Raw genomic sequence first — 19,942 nt, forward strand, 5'->3', positions numbered from 1 at the left:
GGCTGTGGCGGAGAAGAGAGGACACAGAGAGGGAAGAGGGGAGAGAGTTGGCAAGCCAGGGCTTGGGTGGCGGGCGGGCGGGAGCGCAAAGCCCCAGGAGCATGGCAGCCATCTACAAATGAACCCAGGTCGCACTAGGAGGTGTCAGGAGAAGCCTCCTGCCCGAGGGGGCCGCGCCCTCACCTCGCTGTCCTGGAAGGGCTTGGAGCGGATGGTCAGGCTGCCCAGCTCAATGGACTTCTGGAACCTGGCGGGGGTCTGCAGGCCCTGCAGTTTGTCATAGGCGTGCCGGGCCAGCTTGTAGGCACCCAGTGCTTTGCTCTGTTTGGCTAGAGTGAAGAGCGTGTTCCTGCCGATAACGACGTTAAGGACAGTAGAGGTCACTCCAGGCCCGAGAGCTGGCACTGCCCACCTCTGGAGCGAGCTCCGTGCTGGAACGCAGCTCGTGCTGGTGCCAGGAGAGCATGGGAAGGAGTCTGAGCACTGCCTCGCTCATTCGTGGGATGTAAGTATATTTCTCGGGTATCAAGGCCCAGAGATTTTTCCAGAGATAGAGACAGCGTAGTTTCCCTTAATATTTTGATCTTGCTTGGGGTTTCTGGGCCTGCTGACGGCTCACTCTGTACCCTGCCCAAGCCAAAACGGCTCCCTCGGCCTCACCCAGCCTGCCAGCCAGGCCCTAGGATGCCTGGCACCAAGCACCCCCCTGCTCCAGCCCCGCCAACGGAGCCTGGTCCCAGACCGCCCCGGTGCAGACACTCCTCTGCCTGCACTTCACCAAGGCCATGGCGAGCTCTGAGCGCAGCCTCCCTTGCTCCAAGGCCCTCCTTGGAACTCCTAGGCTTTGTGCTCCATCTCAGGTCACCTCAAAGGCCGGCTGTGCCCAGGCCTGGCCTGCCCTTCCTCCCCTCCCCCCACCTATGAATGCCCTTCCCCACTTCTCCCTAACACGCCTCAGCTAAATGAGGCCCAGGCCCAACCTCCTCCCCACTCTCCTTCCCCGAGGCTCCTGTTCCCCACACCCCCAGCGTGGCCCCGCCCACCCCAGCAGTCACGTGGAGGCCAGTTTCCTTGTCTGTGTCTCCACCGTGCCTGATCAGAGTCAGGCGCTGTGTCGGGAGCTGTTTCCACATCCCCAGTGGACAGCAAGGGTGAAGCTCAGGGCAAGGGTTCAGTCAAACTCTGCTGACTTGAACAGAACTTGCAGCAAAGGCCGGGTGTAGGTCCCGAGAGCCCCTTGGTCTGTGGCAGCTTCCCCTGAAATGTAAATGACGGGCCTGAAACCCTTTAGAGAAGCTAGTTCTCACCTCTGAACCCTCGACTGGGAGGGTTTTTTACTCAAGGAAAGAAGGCAGGGTTGGGTGGGGCTGGGAAGGGGCTTAGAGATAGTGGTGTTTAGAAGAGGACATGGGTTTATTACGACTTTTATCACTTTGAGGACCTTCAGGATTTGGGGTCATTTCCTGGTCGTTTCTGGCAGCACAGGCCCTCAGGCCCCGCCTCCGCTCACGGCCCCTCCCTGGCCCTTACCAGACAGAGAAGGAGAGGCCGGGTCACAGGGAGGCCCTCAGGCCGCTGCCCCTCCAGCCTGGCTCGCACGCAGGGGGCCTTCAGCTCCTCCCTTCCCCCACCTCACTTCCCTCCAAGCCCTTCCAGGCGCTGGGCGCTCCCCTGGAACATGTACTCCACGTCTTCCCTGGTTACCTCAGCCTACAGGATGGCTGTCACCTCCTCTAGGCAGCCTTCGCCAACCCTGGCCCCGGCCTAGCTGCATTCCACCCTGGGACACAGCACACGCCCCACTGAACCAGGCCCTGACACTTGTCACCTCCCCATTTGATGGCAGTTTTTCGCCTACTGCCTGGTCCGGAGCCGGGGATGCAGCAGGTGCTCTGTCCGCCTGGGCTGAATAAACGGTCCCTCCCCACCCCCCAGGGAAGTGCCCAATATTCCAAGCCCCGAAGGCCTGGCGTTTCCTTCACTTCAGTCACACCCTCATCTGTGGGTTCTGGGAGGGCCAGGACAGTGTGTTGGCCAGAGGCCTGCTGCTGGGCCCAGCCCAGAGAGCCCTGAAAACTAATCCTCCCTTGGCGCTCCCTCGGTCTCCCTGGCTGAGCCTCTCTTCCAGCCGAACAGCAGCGGCAGGGCGAGCTCTCTCCCCTCCCCGAGGCAGCTGGAGAGAGGGAAACTTCTGCCAGCAAAGTGCTCTGGCCATTAGACAAGAGGGGTGGGACAGAGGGTGGGGTGAGAGAAAGGATACACTTTAGAGATGCCCAGGGGAGTGTCCTTGGTCAGGCTGTGCAGCAGGAACCTGGAGATGTTGAAGAGCGTTTCGGGAAGGTGGAAACTGAACGGCTCCTCCTGCCGTGAGGAAAGCAAACAGGATTGAATTTCTCAGCCGAGCTGCTGCTGGGCCGGGCGAGAGGCAGACAGACACCAGTAACTCCAAGCGACTTCAACAGAACAGCAGACCCACCCAGTGGGCACCTACTGTGTGCCGGGCGCCTGCTGCCACTGCCTCCGGTGGTCCCCAACCCAACCCCGTGAGGGAAGCACGTGCTGACAAGAAAACCGAGGCCTCGAGAGATGATCTGCCCAAGTCACCAGCTAGAAAGGAGTGGAGCTGGGATTCAAACCCAGGTCTGATCCCAAAGCCCAACAATGTCTTTCTCCCAAGCTCACTGCCTCTGGGGTCAGTAAGGATTCCACTTCCCTGAGCTCAAGCTGTCTCCAAGTAGCTCTAAAAGAGGAGACCTTTATGCGGTTTAAGACATGACCTCCATATAAGCACGTCTTTAAGCGGAGGCAATTAACCCTTTGTAGGATGAAATCGCAGGCCTCTTCTCTGCTGTACAGCAGCAGCCTGACTGTGCGACGCCCACAGGTGTGCCAGGCGCTGGGGCTCCCAGCTGCATCCCTCCGCCCCCAGAGCCCGGCACAGGCCCTGACAGACAGGCACTCAAGACATGCTGAGTTGAATGAACAGGTCTTCTGCACCCAGAGGCTGCCAGAAGCTCAACACAGTAGAGCAGAGGGAACTTTCTATCAGGAGGAGTCTATAAAAGATTAAGAAAACCCTGTTTCGAAGGAATCTGGTGCGCAGCTTAGATGACAAGATGAAAGCAGGCCAGCTACCCACCCCCACCCCCCACCAGTGAGCACCTAATGGTAATAAAACTGACATTTCCTGAAGGGTCTTGCTAGGCCACAGTCATCACTGAGCCACCAGGACTTGGGCCCTCAGTTTGTGAGGACTCACTTTACACTACTTCTTTGGTCCAGAACCCAGCATTCTCTCTTTAGTTCTCACTTAAATTTCTATAGCTTCTGTTAGTTCCAAGAACCCAAGAAAACCTGAGAGTGCATCCTTTTCTGGGTGACAGCCAGGGAGAAGTCTGCCTCTGGTTATACTGCACTAGATATGGAAGCTAAGAAATGTCCCAGAAAGAGGAGGGAGTGTGTGTGTGTGTGTGGGGGGGTCCTCGGGATTCGCACCTCTCCTCTGGGAAGGACGCCATTATCTCAGAAAAGGTCTGATGCTTCCCTTTCCAGCCTGCTCTGAATCAGAGCTGCTCTGCCGGGCCCTGATGCCAAACCCTAAAACACCACGCCCACCTCCAGGCCTTTGCTCCCGCTGCGGCCTCTGCCGGGAATGCCCCTCCTCGTCCCCTTCGCTTGCCCCATTCTTCCTCACCTCCCACCTCTTGGCTTGGGGGCCACCTCTCCGAGGAAGTCCTCTAAGCGTCTCCTTTGCGGGAACTGCACTGCAGTCGCCTGTTGCTAGACTATGAGCTCCTGGGGGGCAGGGACAATGTCTCCTTCAGCACTGTGCCCGAGGTCTTGGCACAGGGCGTGTCACACAGTGGGCATTTGTTGAATGAAGGAAGGGCCCAGTGAAGAAGCCTGAGCTGGGATGAAGAGCCAGGCCCTGCAAGTGGGTGTGAAGCTGCCACAAGCTCACAGCTGCATCAGGTCCTGGGGCAGAGCTCAGCTGTTCCAGAGAGGAGACCGCCAGGCCCCTGCCTCCAGGGGCCAAGGGCGATGAAGAGCAGGGAGAGACGGAGCTGGGTCCCAAAGTGGCTCAGGCAAATTGAGACCGGGCTGGGCCCTGACTTCCACCCTGAGTTTGGGGTCTTTAATTTGGAGGGCTTCTTTCCAGGTAAGCACCTGATAGAGATAAGGGGCCCCAAAAAGACTGTAGGGAAGATGAGGTCCCTCGAGACCACTGGGCCTGGTGCGGGGAAGAGGTGAGATGCAGGGCTAATGGCTCAGGCAGGGAACCTCCCCTCCCCACAAGAGTCATTCTTGCCAGACTTCCCCCAGAGGCAGAGAATGTGCCAGGAGCTCAGCACAAATGAGGGGAAAGAGGCACCAAGGGTGGAAGGCAGGGCCTTTGAGACACCCAAAGGCAACTGCTCAGCCTGCGGGGAGTGGGTCAATGGAAAACTGGTTTGAGGCCTCCGCACAGGGCAGTGGGAAGAGCTGAGACTCGTGCAGGGTCACTCTTCCAAGTGCTTCCCAATATTAACTCACTGAATCCTCACAACAATGCCATCAGGTAGGTACTGTTATTATCCTCCTTTTACAGAGAAGGAAGCTGAAGCACAGAGGAAAGTAAACGACTTGCCCAAGGTCACACAGTGGAGCTGGGGCGTGAGGCCAGGGGTCTGCCTTCTCTAAATTAGTGGGGTGGGGGGCTAAGAGCACAGGCTCAAAGTCAGCCTGCCTGGGTTCAAGTCCTGGCTCTGCTACTTACTAGCTGTGGGATCTCTCTGTCCAGTGCCTCAGTTTCTTCATCTGTAAGATGGGGATGACAGCACTTATCTCACTGCATGGTTGAAAGGCTGACACAATAAAGCCCTCAGCACATTGCCTGGTATGTAGCAAGTGCTCAATAAAGGTCATCTATTGATATTACCCTCTGGCTTACGAGCACAGGATAAGCTCACGTTGTTGAGTGATCGAAGGTACACAGAATAGGGAGGCTGATAACAATCTGTCACCTGTTCCCTACTGTCAGGAGGCAGATTTAAAATGGCTTAATCAGAAGGATCCAGGAGTAACTAAAAAGAACTATTTGGGTCTCTGGAGATCAAGGCAACACTCTTCTTTATAGAGAAGGAAACTGAGGGTCAGAGAGGAGAAGTAAATTGCTCAAGGTCACATAGCAGGTCAGTGGCAGGGCCAGGGAAGAGACCTCAGGCCTTTGGTTAGAGCTAGACCTTCACCCACCTAGAAGAGAGGGCCCCAGGCAACGTCCCCCACCGATCACTTAGAGAGACGGCACTTTAAGTGGCTAATCCAGTCTGCCCGAGTCATCCAAACCTGAAGCAAGCAACCAGAAGGGCCCACTCCAGCTCTGGCTTGCTAATTCTGAAGCCCACATGCTGCACCTCAAACAAGTAACCAATCAAGGAAAATCAAAGTTCCAAACTGTCTCCCAGGAGGAGACGAGGATTTCTCAGCAGGTCATCATGCCCTGGGTTTACCCTCCATCCAGAGGTCTGCTGCTCTGTTAAGACGTACCCAGGGCTCCCAGCTCAGCCGGGACTGGTGCCCCCACCAGGACTCATCTCCCGGCCACCTTACCGTGTACCGCTGAATGGCGTGGTAGCCGTGGTACAGCTCAGCCAAGTGCTGGAAGTGGTGGAACTTGCTGAGCATCACGTCCTTCTGGGCAGGGTCTGCAGGGCACAGCGGGAGGGGAGCAGGGCAGGAGGGAGAGGACGTGTCAGACGGTGCAGGTTCTCCCCCGACACCAGACCTAAGCCAGGGAGATGGGAATGGCACTCTGCGCAGGAGCTGCGCTATCCTGAGGCAGCTAACGTCTCGGCGGGGCAGAGCACACAGCAGGACTTCTCTCAGGGTCATTCCCTGGGGGAGGGCCAGCTGTGCGAGAGGGCGATCACTGGCATCCAGACAAGCCAGAGCCACCTGGCAGGGAGGGTGGACAGACATCAAGTTCATTCACGCTCACCTCATGGCTCTTCCCTCTGTGTCCTTGCGTATCAAATCACAAACCACTGGCCAGAACAAAAAATGCCACCTTCTGCTAGAGCTTGACAGCTTTCAAACTATAACCATGGTTCTGGGAGGCTCACAGCAGCCTTATGAAGGAAGCAGGGCGGGATGACCCCCACGCTACAGATGGGGCTGCAGTGCTGAGGAAGGACTGTGACTTGTTACGAGTCGCCTAGCTGCTCCAATGCCAGTGTCTTTCCCACTCCTGCAGGCTGGCCTCGGCCCAGTGGAGAGCATCTCCCTGCCCCGTCCGCTTCCAGAACTCCCTCAGTGCATCATGGGAAGTCTTGTGAAAGAAAGCAACATCGAAACTATCTTCCTGCCTGGGATGAGCGAGAATCTGGAGTGTGTTACTGTAAAAGGATCTCTTTTTCACCTTTTCATTTAGTTCAACATTTTGAAACCACGGCTCAGCCAGGTCCAGTTACAGGTTCCCAGGTAGCAGGGAAAAGATATGTTCTGAATTAGCAACACAGGGCAAAGCCCAGGGCTTTAATTAAAACCTCACAGCTCTTCCGATGTTTATCTTGGTGCCAGAGTGGGGCCAGGAAAACAAGCGGCCCTGCTGATGTTTACTTACCTTGAGCTATATCGAGGCACTGCATGGACAGCATCCAGTAATAATAGGCAGCGTCATTAAATCTGCTCTCGACCACGGCATTGTGTGTGAGCTGCTCCAGCACCCTGACTGCTTCCCCCTGCCGCCCGGCCTTGTGGAACGCTGCAGGGGCACAAAAGCACACACCATGGGGGGAGTTGGGTGGAATTCTGCAGGGCTTGCAAGGGGCTGCTGTAGAAGTAGGACCCTTGTCGGAGCATCTGCAGCACCGCGCTGCTGGGATGCGCCTCTCAGGCCAGAGGCTATAAATAACCAAGGCTACATCCTGAAAAAAAGTACAGAGAGATATACGCCTTTTTGGCTGGGAAAAGGCAACCCGCTTTGGCAAGGCATGGCAGACAGAGAAAGCTGAGGGGCCAAACTGCAGGGCAAAGTCCAAGGACAGAAGCGCTGCTCACGTCAGTGAGGTTCTGCCCCCTGCCCTGTTCCAGGACAAAGCCTAGTGACTCTCCAGGTGACTAACAGGACCTGGCACTCTAACGGCCTCGGTGGTTTTACAGAGTGCTTTTGTTGATGATTCCCTCACAACAGAATCTGTGAGTCTGTTGGATCGTCACAACAGATCTAGGAAGACGCTTTTGAATGCACTCGCAAGGGGGAGGTAAAGTGGCACACCCAAGGTCACAGAACCGAGCCCGACTCAAGCGCTTGGTCAGTCTCCAACTGAGTGCTTTTTGATGACAACCTTGGAAAATCTGGCTTGATTCTAGCAACCAAACATTTGTGAAAACAAGCAAAGATTTCTCAGTCGTTCTCACATCCACTTAACAGAAATTTCTTGAGTCCCTACTGTGTGGCCAGACCCTCGGGATGTTGGGGGCAGCTGGGGAAGCACTTCTAGCTGTGATGCTTGCCCACATGTGGGTGGCTCAGATGATCCAAATCCTCTGCGTTAGGGAAGGAAAAGGTCTGGCCTTTGTTCCAGTCTCATCTCCAATCTCTCGTCTGAGTACCAAGTTACTATGGCGATGGATTCTTGGAAGGACAGACCAGACAGATGGATAGGTTGATGTGTTTTGCCCAAACATGCACATACTTCAGCAACTGGGTACTCTGGAAATGCTGAAGCAATGGAGAACGTGCTGTCCTTCAACGGGGCCTTTCAGCTGAGGAGCTTCCACAGGGAGCCACTCCGAAATGTGTCCGGAGGTGGCAACTGTTCCCACAGAGAAGTGCAAATGGGATGCTATGGAACATGACACATCCAACTGCAATTAGAATACTTCCTAGAGAAGCAGTGAACCCTAGTTGGGAGAATCAGCCTCCCCAGTCTGACAGATCCTGCTCCAATTCTGGCTTTGCCACTCTGTGGCTTTGGGACTTTGCAGGGCACAGTTAGCCTCTGCGTCTCTGTAGGCTACTGCCGAGGTGCAAGGTTATGTGGTTAAGCACCCAGTCAGTGCCTGACACACAGAAGGCCATCACATTTAAAAATTATTTTTACCATTTAAAGCGCTAGACTTCCTCTCACTCCTGTGCCCAGCCGTTTTACCACTGGGTATGCTGAGGAGCAGAGGACACCCCGTTTCCCTGAGCCAGAAGCAGAACCCAAGTTTCTCTTCCGGGTGAGGAAAGTGGCAGGTGGGACCATTCTGGCCATTCTGCGGCCACTCTCCTTCCGTCCTCCCCCACCCTGCCTCAAATTCCCTCTCTGCCACCTCCTAGCTGTGGGACTTCAGACAAATCCCTTTACCTCTTCCAACGTCAGTTTTCTCACCTACAAAATGGTACCTACATCACAGGGCTGCTGCGAGGAATAAACAGGAAGATACACTGGAGCTCACGGTGCTTTGCTCAGAGAGGAGACAGGACCTGCTGAAGGTCCTGAGGCATGTGAGTGGTGGGCCCGGGTGCATCCCACGCAGAGCCCGTGTTCCTCCCACGGCTCCATGGCCTTTCAGCACCAAGCACATCACAGCCGCCGAGAAAGCTGTCTGTCTTGGGGCCCACGGCAGGAGGGCTGGGCAGCCTACCTGACACGTGTGTCTTGGCAGTGCTTTCTCCTGCCCCTTGTGCAAGGTGCCAGTCTATGTGGCCTACCTTTCTGGGCTTCCTCAAAACGATCGTTCTCTGCTAGCCACTGAGCGTAGGGCACGTAGATGTCATCCTTAAACTCGGGATGCTTCTCACCCAAGGCGAAGGCCTAGAGGAAGGAGCAAATGGCTTCTTAATAAAGCAGCCCCCGCGGCCCCCATGAAAACACGGGCGCTTGGCTGAATCCATCAGGGATGTCATATTTTGCCAGCCTGACAACTCGGAGAAGGAGAGTGCCTCCCCCCCCCACCACCCCCAGAAACGCAAAAACAAATCAGCTCTTTGAAAACAAAAGGCAATTAACAGCAATATGCAAGCAACTGGATTCAGTAACAACACAGTCTGTTTCTGAACCACAGAAGTGGCACAGAATCGGAAACATTTTATTTTGAGGCTTTGCGTGGGCTCCTGTCGCACTGCAAACAGATTTCTTTTAATTGCAGGCGACACCTAAGGAAAGATAATTGACATTATCATCATTGCTGCTTATTAGCTATCAAAGATGACCGTGGTCGTGGTGCTGCATGGGACCCGGTGACTGCTTCATCTAAGCCTCAGAACCACCTGTCAGACCGGGAGAACCGGAAATGAGTCACGGGGGAAAATATGTGGCAACGGGGAGAAAGTCTGCCTCATGCACAGCCAAGATGCTCTAATTTATGCTGCTTGAGAAATCTGATAAATGTATCTTGAGAAGCCATTATTGCCTCTGTCCCTGGCTCCACCTTTTCTCATCAGTGACCCTGTCACCTCACCAAATGGAGCCAATTAGCGGGGAGACAAGAGTCAGACAGCTCTTACCAGCAAAGGCCTTGCAGCGGCTCTGCAGACCAGACCACAGTGGGTGGGTGGGGAGGGTGAGGACGGTGTGCACAGCTCTCATCCCCTCGAGGATGAATTTTAATCCAGGGCACAGGGAGCCAGTCAGCTGGAGGGCGGGACTTAAGCCACAGAGGGGCAGCACACCAGCTGCTCCACCAGCCCCACCACAGCCATCTCTCCCGCTGGCCTGGCTAATTCTCTGACCGACCCTCACGACAGAGGAGTCGGGGGGAGAGGGCCGGGAAGAGGAGGAGGAGCTGGCCCCTGAAATGGCTCCGGCCGTTTCAGGGAAAGTACGGGTGGCATCTTCTGCCAAAATGCCAGCCAGCAGGTTTTAAATGTCACACAGGTGTGCCTCCCTGTCTGCGATGCTTCAGCCCGTGGTGCTGGTCAGAGGCAGCTCAGACCAACAGCAGGCAGTGGGGGCTGTCACGTTAACTCCCACATCCTTGGGGTCCATCACTGGGCTGGCACACAGCCAGCAGGCCATAAAGATTTTCCGAATGAATGAACGAATAAGCGAACAGACAGAAAGCGAGTACGGAGAGGCCCTCCAGGATACTCTGGCTCAGAGAATTCACAGGTGAGTCTCGTGACTGCCAGGCCAATGTTCACACCCACAAGGAGGACAGCTGCTCTCCACCCAAACCCCCCAAATCCCCATGTCCCGGGGCTCAGGGAGGGCCCCCTGTACTCACCTCATCCCAGCGCTGGGTGTCCACGTGCAGGTGAACCAAGGACTTCAGGTCACCAATCTTCAGGTAGGTCTCGGCAGCATAGCCAGGGTTATCCAGCTTCTTGAAGTAGTGGGCGCACATCAGCAGGGGCTCCCGCTCGGCCTTGTCCAGCTTACGGGCAATGTCGATGAGCCTGGAGCGGCGAGAGCAAAGGGAGGAGATGGACTCCCAGGAAGGGAGCCCGGTGGAAGGAAGCGAGCGTCTGCGTCTTCCCAGGGCAGGCTCGGTGTTGATTCGTGCTGACGTCCCCAGGCCTCCGTATGGCGCCATGGCCCCTGGTGCTTGATGGGAGGTTATTAATTGAGTGAATACTTAATCCAGAAACGCTGCTTGGTAAAGGACACCAGCTCCCCCACCTCTTGCGCCTTTCACAGGAGTTACGAACCTATCCAGCAAGCTTTGGGGAGAGAAATCAATGTTTACTCATCACCTACGGGCGTCAAGCTCAGCGCCATGAGCTTTCGCATGTGTGATCTCACTGAACCTTCACTGCCCTAAGGGGGTGGTACTGCTATTCCCATTTAACACATGAGGAGACTAGAGGCTAGGGTGAAAGGTGAAGCAACCTGCCCAAGACTCTGCAGCCAGGAAGTGGCAGAGTGCCCTTTCCAGCACCATTTGAGGAATTCTCACAGGAAAGTAGAAGCAGAGGTGGGAGATGTCTTCTGGGACAGAACCTCTCAAGGAAGAGGCATGTGCGGTTCTGCTCTGAGCTCTGGAAGGAAGGCCTGCAGGGAATCTTGACTGTGCCTCTCCTCCTGGCCAAAGTGCTGACCAGGCTGAGGGGCCATGGGGACCACTGGTTCACCACTTTTCCCCAGTGGTAGCCAGTCCTGCCACTGCTCGTGGGCTCATGAGGCTGCGTGGAAAGTGCTTGTTCCCTCTGGTCAGGCCGGGGTTTTGAGTAAAACCAGCTCTCCCAAGGGAAAGGGGTTCTACCCAGCTCGCTCTTTGTGAGAAGCAGCTGTAGCAAAGCCCTGTCTCAGAGACAGGCGAGCTCAGGGAGGCCTGTCAATCTGTACTTAGAATAATAATGGCATCTAAAAATAACACTTCTCAGCAAAGAAAGGACACGTGTTTAGGGAAAGGTGGCACAGGCAGCACCTTAGCACCTCCGCCCCCGCCCCGCCCATCAACCCTAATGTCCCTGGAGGAGAAGCACCTTTTACAGCCAGGCCTGGAAGAAGGACAGAACATGCTTAATGTCTCCTTTCTGCACTAGTTAAGTATCCCCAGGGTAACCTGATTCATATAAGCTGCAAATGAAAGTGACAGGCAAAACCAGAGGATTGAGTGGGGGACCTAAAGCTGCCTGGCTCTCTCCTGTACCACACCTTTCATGAACAGAATAACTGGGGGGCAAAATCTGCACCTCTATCTTCAAGAAACGTTATCCTTGGACAAGAGAAAGATGGGGTAGTAGGTCACCCACCCAGGTCCCTTTGTGAGGGACCACACCAACCACATGACTTAGCCATCAACCAGCCCCTCCCCCTCCCAGGTCCCGGGCCACTGCTACCTGTTTCTAGAACAGCCAACAGCTTTCAGGGCTTAGACTGAGCCAAACTCAGGAGCCACTCCCTCACCTCTTCTCCTGTGCCAGCTGTAGCAGCCTATACGTGTGTACATGTGTGAGCACAAAGCCCACTCTCCCTGACGGTGGGAGGAGAAAGCCCTCTGCCTGAAGGTCTGATGCTCTAAGAGTCCTAAGACCAAATCCATGCTCTGTCTGGCAGCTCCACCCCAAGTCCCCATTGCTTCTGTTCTCTGCCTTGAGTGAAATCACTGACCACCAGGCCCAGAGCTCAGAATCAGCTCTGCCGGCCCTGCCCCGACGCACCCTGCCTTGGGTCCTGTCAGTTCACCTCCTCCACGTCTCTCTCGTTCTCTCAGCTGCCACACTGGCCACTTACCTGGTCCTCCTCTAGTTTTCCCTCCATCCCCCCACCTGCTGCCTGAGTGGGCTTCTGAGAGCACAGCCCCGACCAGGGGTCCTCACCACCTACTGACAAATCTAAACGCCTCAGTTTGGCTGGCCCCGGAGGCCCTCCCGGTGAGGCCAGCCCCGATGCCCCTGCCACAGCCTGCATCCTCCACCCTCACCTGGACCCTTCATGTGACCAACACCAACTTGTCCTGCTTGGGCAGTTCTTCCACCTGCACGATCTTCCCTTCCTACCAACTCTACCTCCTGAAATTCGTCAAATGACCTTCGTGCAAAGACTACCTCTCAGGAGAAGACATCCAGGGCTCCTCCCGTGAGAATTCACGTCTCCTTCCCTGACATGCTTAGGACTTTTCTTGTTCTTTTCAGGGCCTACCATCATACCGGTTATGGGCACTGAGATCAGTCTGTAGCTCTGCTCCACAAATTCCCGGCTACCTGGCCTTATACGATCACTTGGTCCCTGAACCTTGGTTTCCTCCTTTGAAGGTGGGCATGGAAACACCAACGCGGAGGGTGGGGGGGAGAACCGAAGGCCGGCTCGGCTCGTAGGGAGGGCTCAGGGAATGGCAGCCCCGGGGCCTGGGTGGCTCCCCCCTCAGTCCCCACCACCCTTTCCCCAGGGCCTTGCTGAGCTTCCCAAAGGCAGCGACTGCCTCGTTCAGTCTCTGTGTCTCCCAAAAACCAAGTCACCATCACCTTTGGATCAGATACTTAGAGAAACACTAGTTTTTTCCTTGTCAGTCAAAACCAAGAGCTGACATGACATGACATGCTGCCAAATGCCTCTTGGGGCAGGGACTGAAAACCTACGTGTCAACCCAGCCGTGGTCGCCGCTGATCTCTATGGCCTTGCCGTGTTCGCCCGCCGAGATGTACATCTCCACGGCGGCTTTGGGCTCGTTGATATTTCGAGCCCAGTCGGCCTGTTTGGTGATTAGCATCTTTGTTTCTTTGGGGTCTCCAGATCCAAGGAAATCCTGAGGAAGCACAACAAACAAAAACATTCCGGATTAGAACTTCCTGCTGCCAGCATTACGTCAGGCTGCTGAAGGCTGCAGCAAGGAAGGGCCCCATTTGGCTGCAGCAGGCGGTCAGGATGCAGGCATGAGCCGGTACCCTCGGGGCGGACTGCAGGGCAGGCCCAAGTGCTGGGGAGGAGGGCTCGCAGGCCGCCCCACAGGTGCTCCTGGGGGTACGAGGTCAGTGTCAAGGACTATGGCCCTCAATGTTTCTTGCCCCTCCCACTAATGGACGTTTGTTCTTCAGCTAAACAACACTTTCCCGACTCTCTGGAGTACTGCACACAACCCCGCAGTGTGGGAGGTTTATGATCAGAGTACTTTGTTTCTCTCTCATATAGAGTTTGATGTATGTGTAACTATTCCTTTATAGTGACTTTACAAAATTTCAAACAGTCAGACCTAAAATCTTTATTCAGAGTGTAAGGATGATACCACACGCCTCAGAGTGAGGCTGAGTATGTGGTCCCCTGAACTTAAAGGAGGCAAGATGGTTTACAGAGTTCTACGACGGCCCCTCAGCCATCGCCACACTGCAAGTATCACTGGCATCCGTTTTCTGACTCTGTTCACGTTCTGCTGCCTGAACTCAGGGCGTTGTCCCCTCGGCTTTGCCCCAGCTGTTTGCCTGGGGCCGACAAGGAGCACGAGTGGTTTTGGTTATGGTTAATTACTTCTCAACAGGATAGTATCAGACCCTGTCCTGAGATCAGGTCTGCAGGGGTGGGGACAGCAGGAGGCCGTGGGGGATCTGAGGCAGGAGGAAGGGGTTGGGAGAGAATCCATGAAGGAGGAGAGGCCTGTGTTCCTTCCACCGCAACAGGGGCCTCTGAGGGGCCGTGCCCAGCTTCCCCAGGTTGGCCTTATAATTCGCAAGAAACAGTCTCAGAATATCACCTCTTTTCAGGATACAGTTACCCAAAACATGTGTTGAGGGTTGCCATAGTTGAGGCAGCTTTTGGTGCTGACAATTTGAAAGGTGGGGCTTTTCAAAAAGGGAAATTGAGAGTGCTTGGAGCCCAGCTCTGCACTCCTCCTAAGAAGCAGTTTGTCTCAGGAATAATGTACCCTGCAGAGGCTGCGCTGTGTCAAGTTCACAAAGCATAAGAAAGCACTCCTTTCTCCATTGTACATTCCTGCCTCTTTGATCAAAGATAACGTGACCATATGTGCGTGGGTTTATCTCTGGACTTTCTATCCTGTTCCACTGATCTATATTTCTGTTTCTGTGCCAGTACCATACTGTCTTGATTACTGTAGCTTTGTAGTATAGTCTGAAGTCAGGGAGCCTGATTCCTCCGGCTCCATTTTTCGTTCTCAAGATTGCTTTGGCTATTCGGGGTCTTTTGTGTTTCCATACAAATTGTGAACTTTTTTGTTCTAGTTCTGTGAAAAATGCCAGTGGTAGTTTGATAGGGATTGCATTGAATCTGTAGATTGCTTTGGGTAGTAGAGTCATTTTCACAATGTAGAGCAGAGAAAGGACAGCCTCTTCAATAAGTGGTGCTGGGACAACTGCAGGTACATGTAAAAGTATGAGATTAGAACACTCCCTAACACCATACACAAAAATAAGCTCAAAATGGATTAAAGACCTAAATGTAAGGCCAGAAACTATCAAACTCTTAGAGGAAAACATAGGCAGAACACTCCATGACATAAATCACTGCAAGATTCTTTTTGACCCACCTTCTAGAGAAATGGAAATAAAAACAAAAATAAACAAATGGGACCTAATGAAACTTCAAAGCTTTTGCACAGCAAAGGAAACCATAAACAAGACCAAAAGACAACCCTCAGAATGGGAGAAAATATTTGCAAATGAAGCAACTGACAAAGGATTAATCTCCAAAATTTACAAGCAGCTCATGCAGCTCAACAACAAGAAAACAAACAACCCAATCCAAAAATGGGCAGAAGACCTAAATAGACATTTCTCCAAAGAAGATATACAGATGGCCAACAAACACATGAAAGAATGCTCAACATCATTAATCATTAGAGAAATGCAAATCAAAACTACAATGAGATATCATCTCACACCGGTCAGAATGGCCATCATCAAAAAATCTAGAAACAATAAATGCTGGAGAGGGTGTGGAGAAAAGGGAACCCTCTTGCACTGCTGGTGGGAATGTGAATTGGTACAGCCACTATGGAGAACAGTATGGAGCTTCCTTAAAAAACTACAAATAGAACTACCATATGACCCAGCAATCCCACTACTGGGCATATACCCTGAGAAAACCATAATTCAAAAAGAGTCATGTACCAAAATGTTCACTGCAGCTCTATTTACAATAGCCAGGAGATGGAAGCAACCTAAGTGTCCATCATCGGATGAATGGATAAAGAAGATGTGGCACATATATACAATGGAATATTACTCAGCCTTAAAAAGAAACGAAATTGAGTTATTTGTAGTGAGGTGGATGGACCTAGAGTCTGTCATACAGAGTGAAGTAAGTCAGAAAGAGAAAGACAAATACCGTATGCTAACACATATATATGGAATCTAGGGGAAAAAAAATGTCATGAAGAACCTAGGGGTAAGATGGAAATAAAGACACAGACCTACTAGAGAATGGACTTGAGGATATGGGGAGGGAGAAGGGTGAGCTGGGACAAAGTGAGAGAGTGGCATGGACATATATACACTACCAAATGTAAAATAGATAGCTAGTGGGAAGCAGCCGCATAGCACAGGGAGATCAGCTCAGTGCTTTGTGACCACCTAGAGGGGTGGGATAGGGAGGGTGGGAGGCAAGGAGACCTAAGAGGGAAGAAATATGGAAACATATGTATATGTATAACTGATTCACTTTGTTATAAAGCAGAAACTAGCACACCATTGTAAAGCAATTATACTCCAATAAAGATGTTAAAAAAAAAAAAAAGAAAGCACTCCTTTCCCCTGATTAGCACTCACTTGTCAGAAAAGTACAGTCAATGTATGCTAAAAACCCACCTGAACAATTAGCGTTCTCTCTTTTCTTCCATTTGCTTTCAGGGTAATTGGGTAGCCCCTAAAATAACATATTAGACTGGCCTAAGACTAGCGATTCTTTTCAGGAGAGGAAGAAGCATCATGACTCTGATGCTGAGGATCCAATAAAAGACAGGCCCGCCTCGCTGGCTTGGGGCTCTCTGCAGTGCACACAGGTGAAGGGGCTGGAAGGCAGCCGCTGACTACCTGCAGATGCCTGGTTTGGGCTGTTACAGACCCAGGCTTTACTCTTGGCAGCTACAACGTGTACTCTTTATGCCAACACAAAGCCGGAAACTCTTCTTTAACCTGGTTGGCTAAATGAGGTTAGCAGCTGGGGAAAACAGGCATCGTGAGAGAACAGGAATGTCCTTCAAAGGGAGTGCTCAGTGGACTCCGGGTGTCTCACTCTGTAGTGAGAAGGGTCAGAGGCTAAGAGCAAGCCATAAATTTGGGTCGTCAGTGTGGAGACCAGGCAGGGACACAGCTCCCGGGCTTGAAAGAGCCTCCTCCAGCCCCACGCTCCAGCTCCTGGAGCTCGGACCTAATAGAAGTTAAGTCTAAATGGTGCTTCAAGGCTCAGCAAACTGGGTTTCCAAAGGTTCTCTGGTCCCATGAAGCTAATTTACACGTTATCTGGGGCCATGGCAAAGACTCTGTCCCGGAGTGGACAGAAAGAGGCTGTGCTGAGTGATGAATGAGACTAAACAGTGTTCTCATGCTTGGTGATTTTGATAAGGATATACTACATAAGAGTTAAGAGCATTATAATTCCCTTTATCTCCATATAAACATGTCACTTCCCCAGAAAGCATACAATTTATTTGTACGTGGGAATGTAATTTAAAAATTTTCTGAAAACCAGATTGAATCCTGGGAAGCAATTTTCAAGTAAACAAAAACATGCCATGTTAATAAGCACTGTATCTTCCCCCACCCCCCGACATAATGTGTACGTACACATTTTCTCAAATCCAGACTGTCGGGGGTCGGCGGGGGGAACGAAATGGAAGCAACCTACTTGGATCCTACTTGGAATTGTGATCAAAACCTGAAACCGGAAACAACCCCCAGCGTATTTACCTTCATGGAGAGGCAGACCAGACGGACTGCGTAAACGGGCTGCCTTTCTGGGTGGACGAGCGTAGGCGCACAAAGCCCACTGGAAGTGTGAGGAGGGGCTTCAGTGCAGGGCAGGGTGGGGCTGGCGGGGGCCGGTCTGAAGGACGGCCATGCTGTGGTCACGCCTGGCTCCACTCACTCTCCCAGCCTTTCTACAGCTCGGCCTTTGTAAAGGGCTTCCTCGTGGGTTCATTTCTGCAATTCTCAGAACTGAGCTCAGCTGGACAAGGCGACCCTCCAAGAAGGAAATGGAAGCTGGCAAAGTGCGGAGCCTCCCCCAGGTCACCCACAGGGAGGCTGAGACTCACGCCCGCTCTCTGGGCACCACGGCAAGGTGCTGTCTCCTACGCCACAGCTGCCCACCAGGACTTTGCAGAGGACCCGGGAAGCGCTGTTGGTCCGGAAGAACAACTAAGCCTAGCTGTTCCTAAAGCCTGAATTCTACCCTCAGGGATTCGATCCTTTAGTTCAAGGTTTTATCCTTGGTTTAAATGTTGTCACCCCCAGAAAGAGACACCCTGATTTATGTGTTCTCAGTGTGAATGCACTGTTAAATTGTGTGTGTGTGTGTGTGTGTGTGTGTGTGCGTGTGTGTGTGTGTCATGTGTGTGGTGGGGTTTGGGGGAGGATACAAAAGTTGAAGAGGGCAAAAAGGGGGCTACCTGAAGCACCCAGATCTGAGAGTTGGGGTGAAGGAGCCACCAAGGAAGAGACAGACTGGAGCCCAGGTGCTTGGCCAGGTACTGATGACCAGCAACTCCCGGGCCACATCACAGGGACCCATGGATGGTAGAAGATAAAAGAGCACGCAGCCATCTCCAGGAACAGAAAAGCAGGGGAAAAAATGGGGAGAATTTTCCATCTTGAACTCGTTAGCTAATTACCATTAACAGCCTCTAACTGGTTGTGGCTGATGACTCACTGAACATTCTGAAGCCTCTCTGAGGTTACCCGGAGACAGGTTAACAAAGGCACCTCCGTGGAAGGAAGATCCTGGCTGTTCCAGGCACCCACCCTCTTTTCACCCACGCTAGGCGAACCTGCATGTGTCCTGGTGGTCTGGGGTCCTCAGTGGGACTCAGTCTCACACAAGCCACCAGGAGCTGCTCCAGGAAGACTGCCCTCATGTACCTTTAAAGGCCCAGACCTGTTGGGGACTAACCTTAACAGGGGCCCTCCAAATGCAAGAGGGTATCTCCCCCAACCCCAGGCGAGCGATGGGGGCACAGTGTGCTCACAGTGGCGGCAAGGCCTCTGTCACAGCGCCTTTGAGGCCCAGTGCGAAGCCCAGCACCAAGCAGAGCAGGCACTTAGGGAACCTTGGCTGGAGTGAACCACGCTGGTCTGTGTGACGACAACAGCAGAACCAGCTCATGCCTGAGGACACAGGTTCTCAGTGGCTTCTGACAAAGGTTTGAGAGACTTTGTGGGAAACAGAACCCCGAACCCTTAACAAAGGGACTATGCTGGTTAGGACTCACCGTCCATCCAGTTCTGTCACTGACAAAGCTCTGAACCGTTACACTCTGTCCCTTTTGACATCAGCCTGAAAGGTCAGTTGTAGGTCAGCTTTAACCAGTGGCCTCCGATGGTTCCTCGTTTATCAATGTGCCCACAGCTGTTCTGAGGCCACAGCTACCGTCTGTCCGCACCACCTCTGGGGTAGACAGCCTGGAAGCTGCAGGGTCGGGACGGCAGTGGGCAGGCCGTGGCCGGGTTACCTTGGCGTACTCAAACATGCGGAGGTCTGTGTACATGTCGAGCGCGAGGTTCTCGTGCCCGCTCCTCTTGTACAGTCTGGCGGCCTCGTGGAACTTCCCCTGGTAGGAAAACACATCTGCCAGAAACAGGTCATTGTTGGTCTCTCCCCGCTTCTTCCTCTCCTGGAAAAATTAGAAGCACAGGAAACGGCCTCTGCAGCCATGGCAGGAAGCAGCCTTTACAAAAGTTAGATGTTGCTATTTCAGGTTAAGCCCCTGGGCCTTCCTACTGGAACCTACGCTTGGCTCCTGGGCTGTTGTGTCTCTCACCTAGGTTTCTGGTGGGAATGCTTGACAACAAAAGCAGATTTTTTTTTCCAGATGAGTGAAGATCAAAAGAGATGCAAACTTTTGTTTGTTTAATGGAAATTCCTCACGGCTGCTTCCTTATATATTCTTCCAAGGAAACAACTGCATAGTGAGGATGGTGTGTACCGCCCACTCGTAGGGGGCCCCCAAGCTCTAAGAGCTCCGAAATCCCCAGGCCTGGTTTGGCCGAGTTGTTACTCATGATAATGGTGGACAAGGACAAAGTTTAGGGTTTCTTCCCAAGAAAAAGACCAACAAAACAGGATAGAGAATCTTACTACGTCCCTGTCTCTAAAGAGAAGGCAAGCAACGCCGTGTGTTGAGAACCCACTAGGCGCCGGCTACTCCTCACCCAAGTGTCACACTGCGGGAAGCCGGGACTCGGGAGAGGGGCAGGTCGCGATCACACAGAACTGGCGTTTGGACTCTGTCTGACTCTAGATGCTCTCTGTTCCACATAATACACCCTTCGGAAACTCGTGATGGCCCCCAACAATACACCTGTGCGCGCAGGCAAGCACACACACACACACACACACACACACACACACACACACACACACAC

General features: G+C 53.2%; 1 protein-coding gene across 22 annotated transcripts in view; it reads right to left on the reverse strand.

Moving 5' to 3' along the window:
- IFT122 (intraflagellar transport 122) overlaps positions 1-19,942 on the reverse strand; it is a 77,959-nt gene that overhangs the window by 11,758 nt on the left and 46,259 nt on the right. For 19 of the 22 annotated variants that reach the window (XM_027093946.1, XM_027093936.1, XM_027093945.1 and 16 more), the window contains 8 exons: positions 19,030-19,191; positions 12,992-13,158; positions 10,195-10,366; positions 8,681-8,783; positions 6,602-6,742; positions 5,590-5,684; positions 2,261-2,361; positions 184-349 (listed from right to left, as the gene is read on the reverse strand). In XM_027093946.1, the coding sequence (XP_026949747.1) occupies positions 184-349; positions 2,261-2,361; positions 5,590-5,684; positions 6,602-6,742; positions 8,681-8,783; positions 10,195-10,366; positions 12,992-13,158; positions 19,030-19,191 (1,107 nt within the window). The remainder of the gene's footprint in view (positions 1-183; positions 350-2,260; positions 2,362-5,589; positions 5,685-6,601; positions 6,743-8,680; positions 8,784-10,194; positions 10,367-12,991; positions 13,159-19,029; positions 19,192-19,942) is intronic. The other 3 variants (XM_027093952.1, XM_027093951.1, XM_027093950.1) reach the window with 1 other exon arrangement.

Source organism: Aethalodelphis obliquidens, unplaced genomic scaffold (assembly GCF_003676395.1).
Source record: "Aethalodelphis obliquidens isolate GAN/ISIS:26980383/991018 unplaced genomic scaffold, ASM367639v1 scaffold86, whole genome shotgun sequence".
Taxonomy (NCBI): Eukaryota; Metazoa; Chordata; class Mammalia; order Artiodactyla; family Delphinidae; genus Aethalodelphis; species Aethalodelphis obliquidens.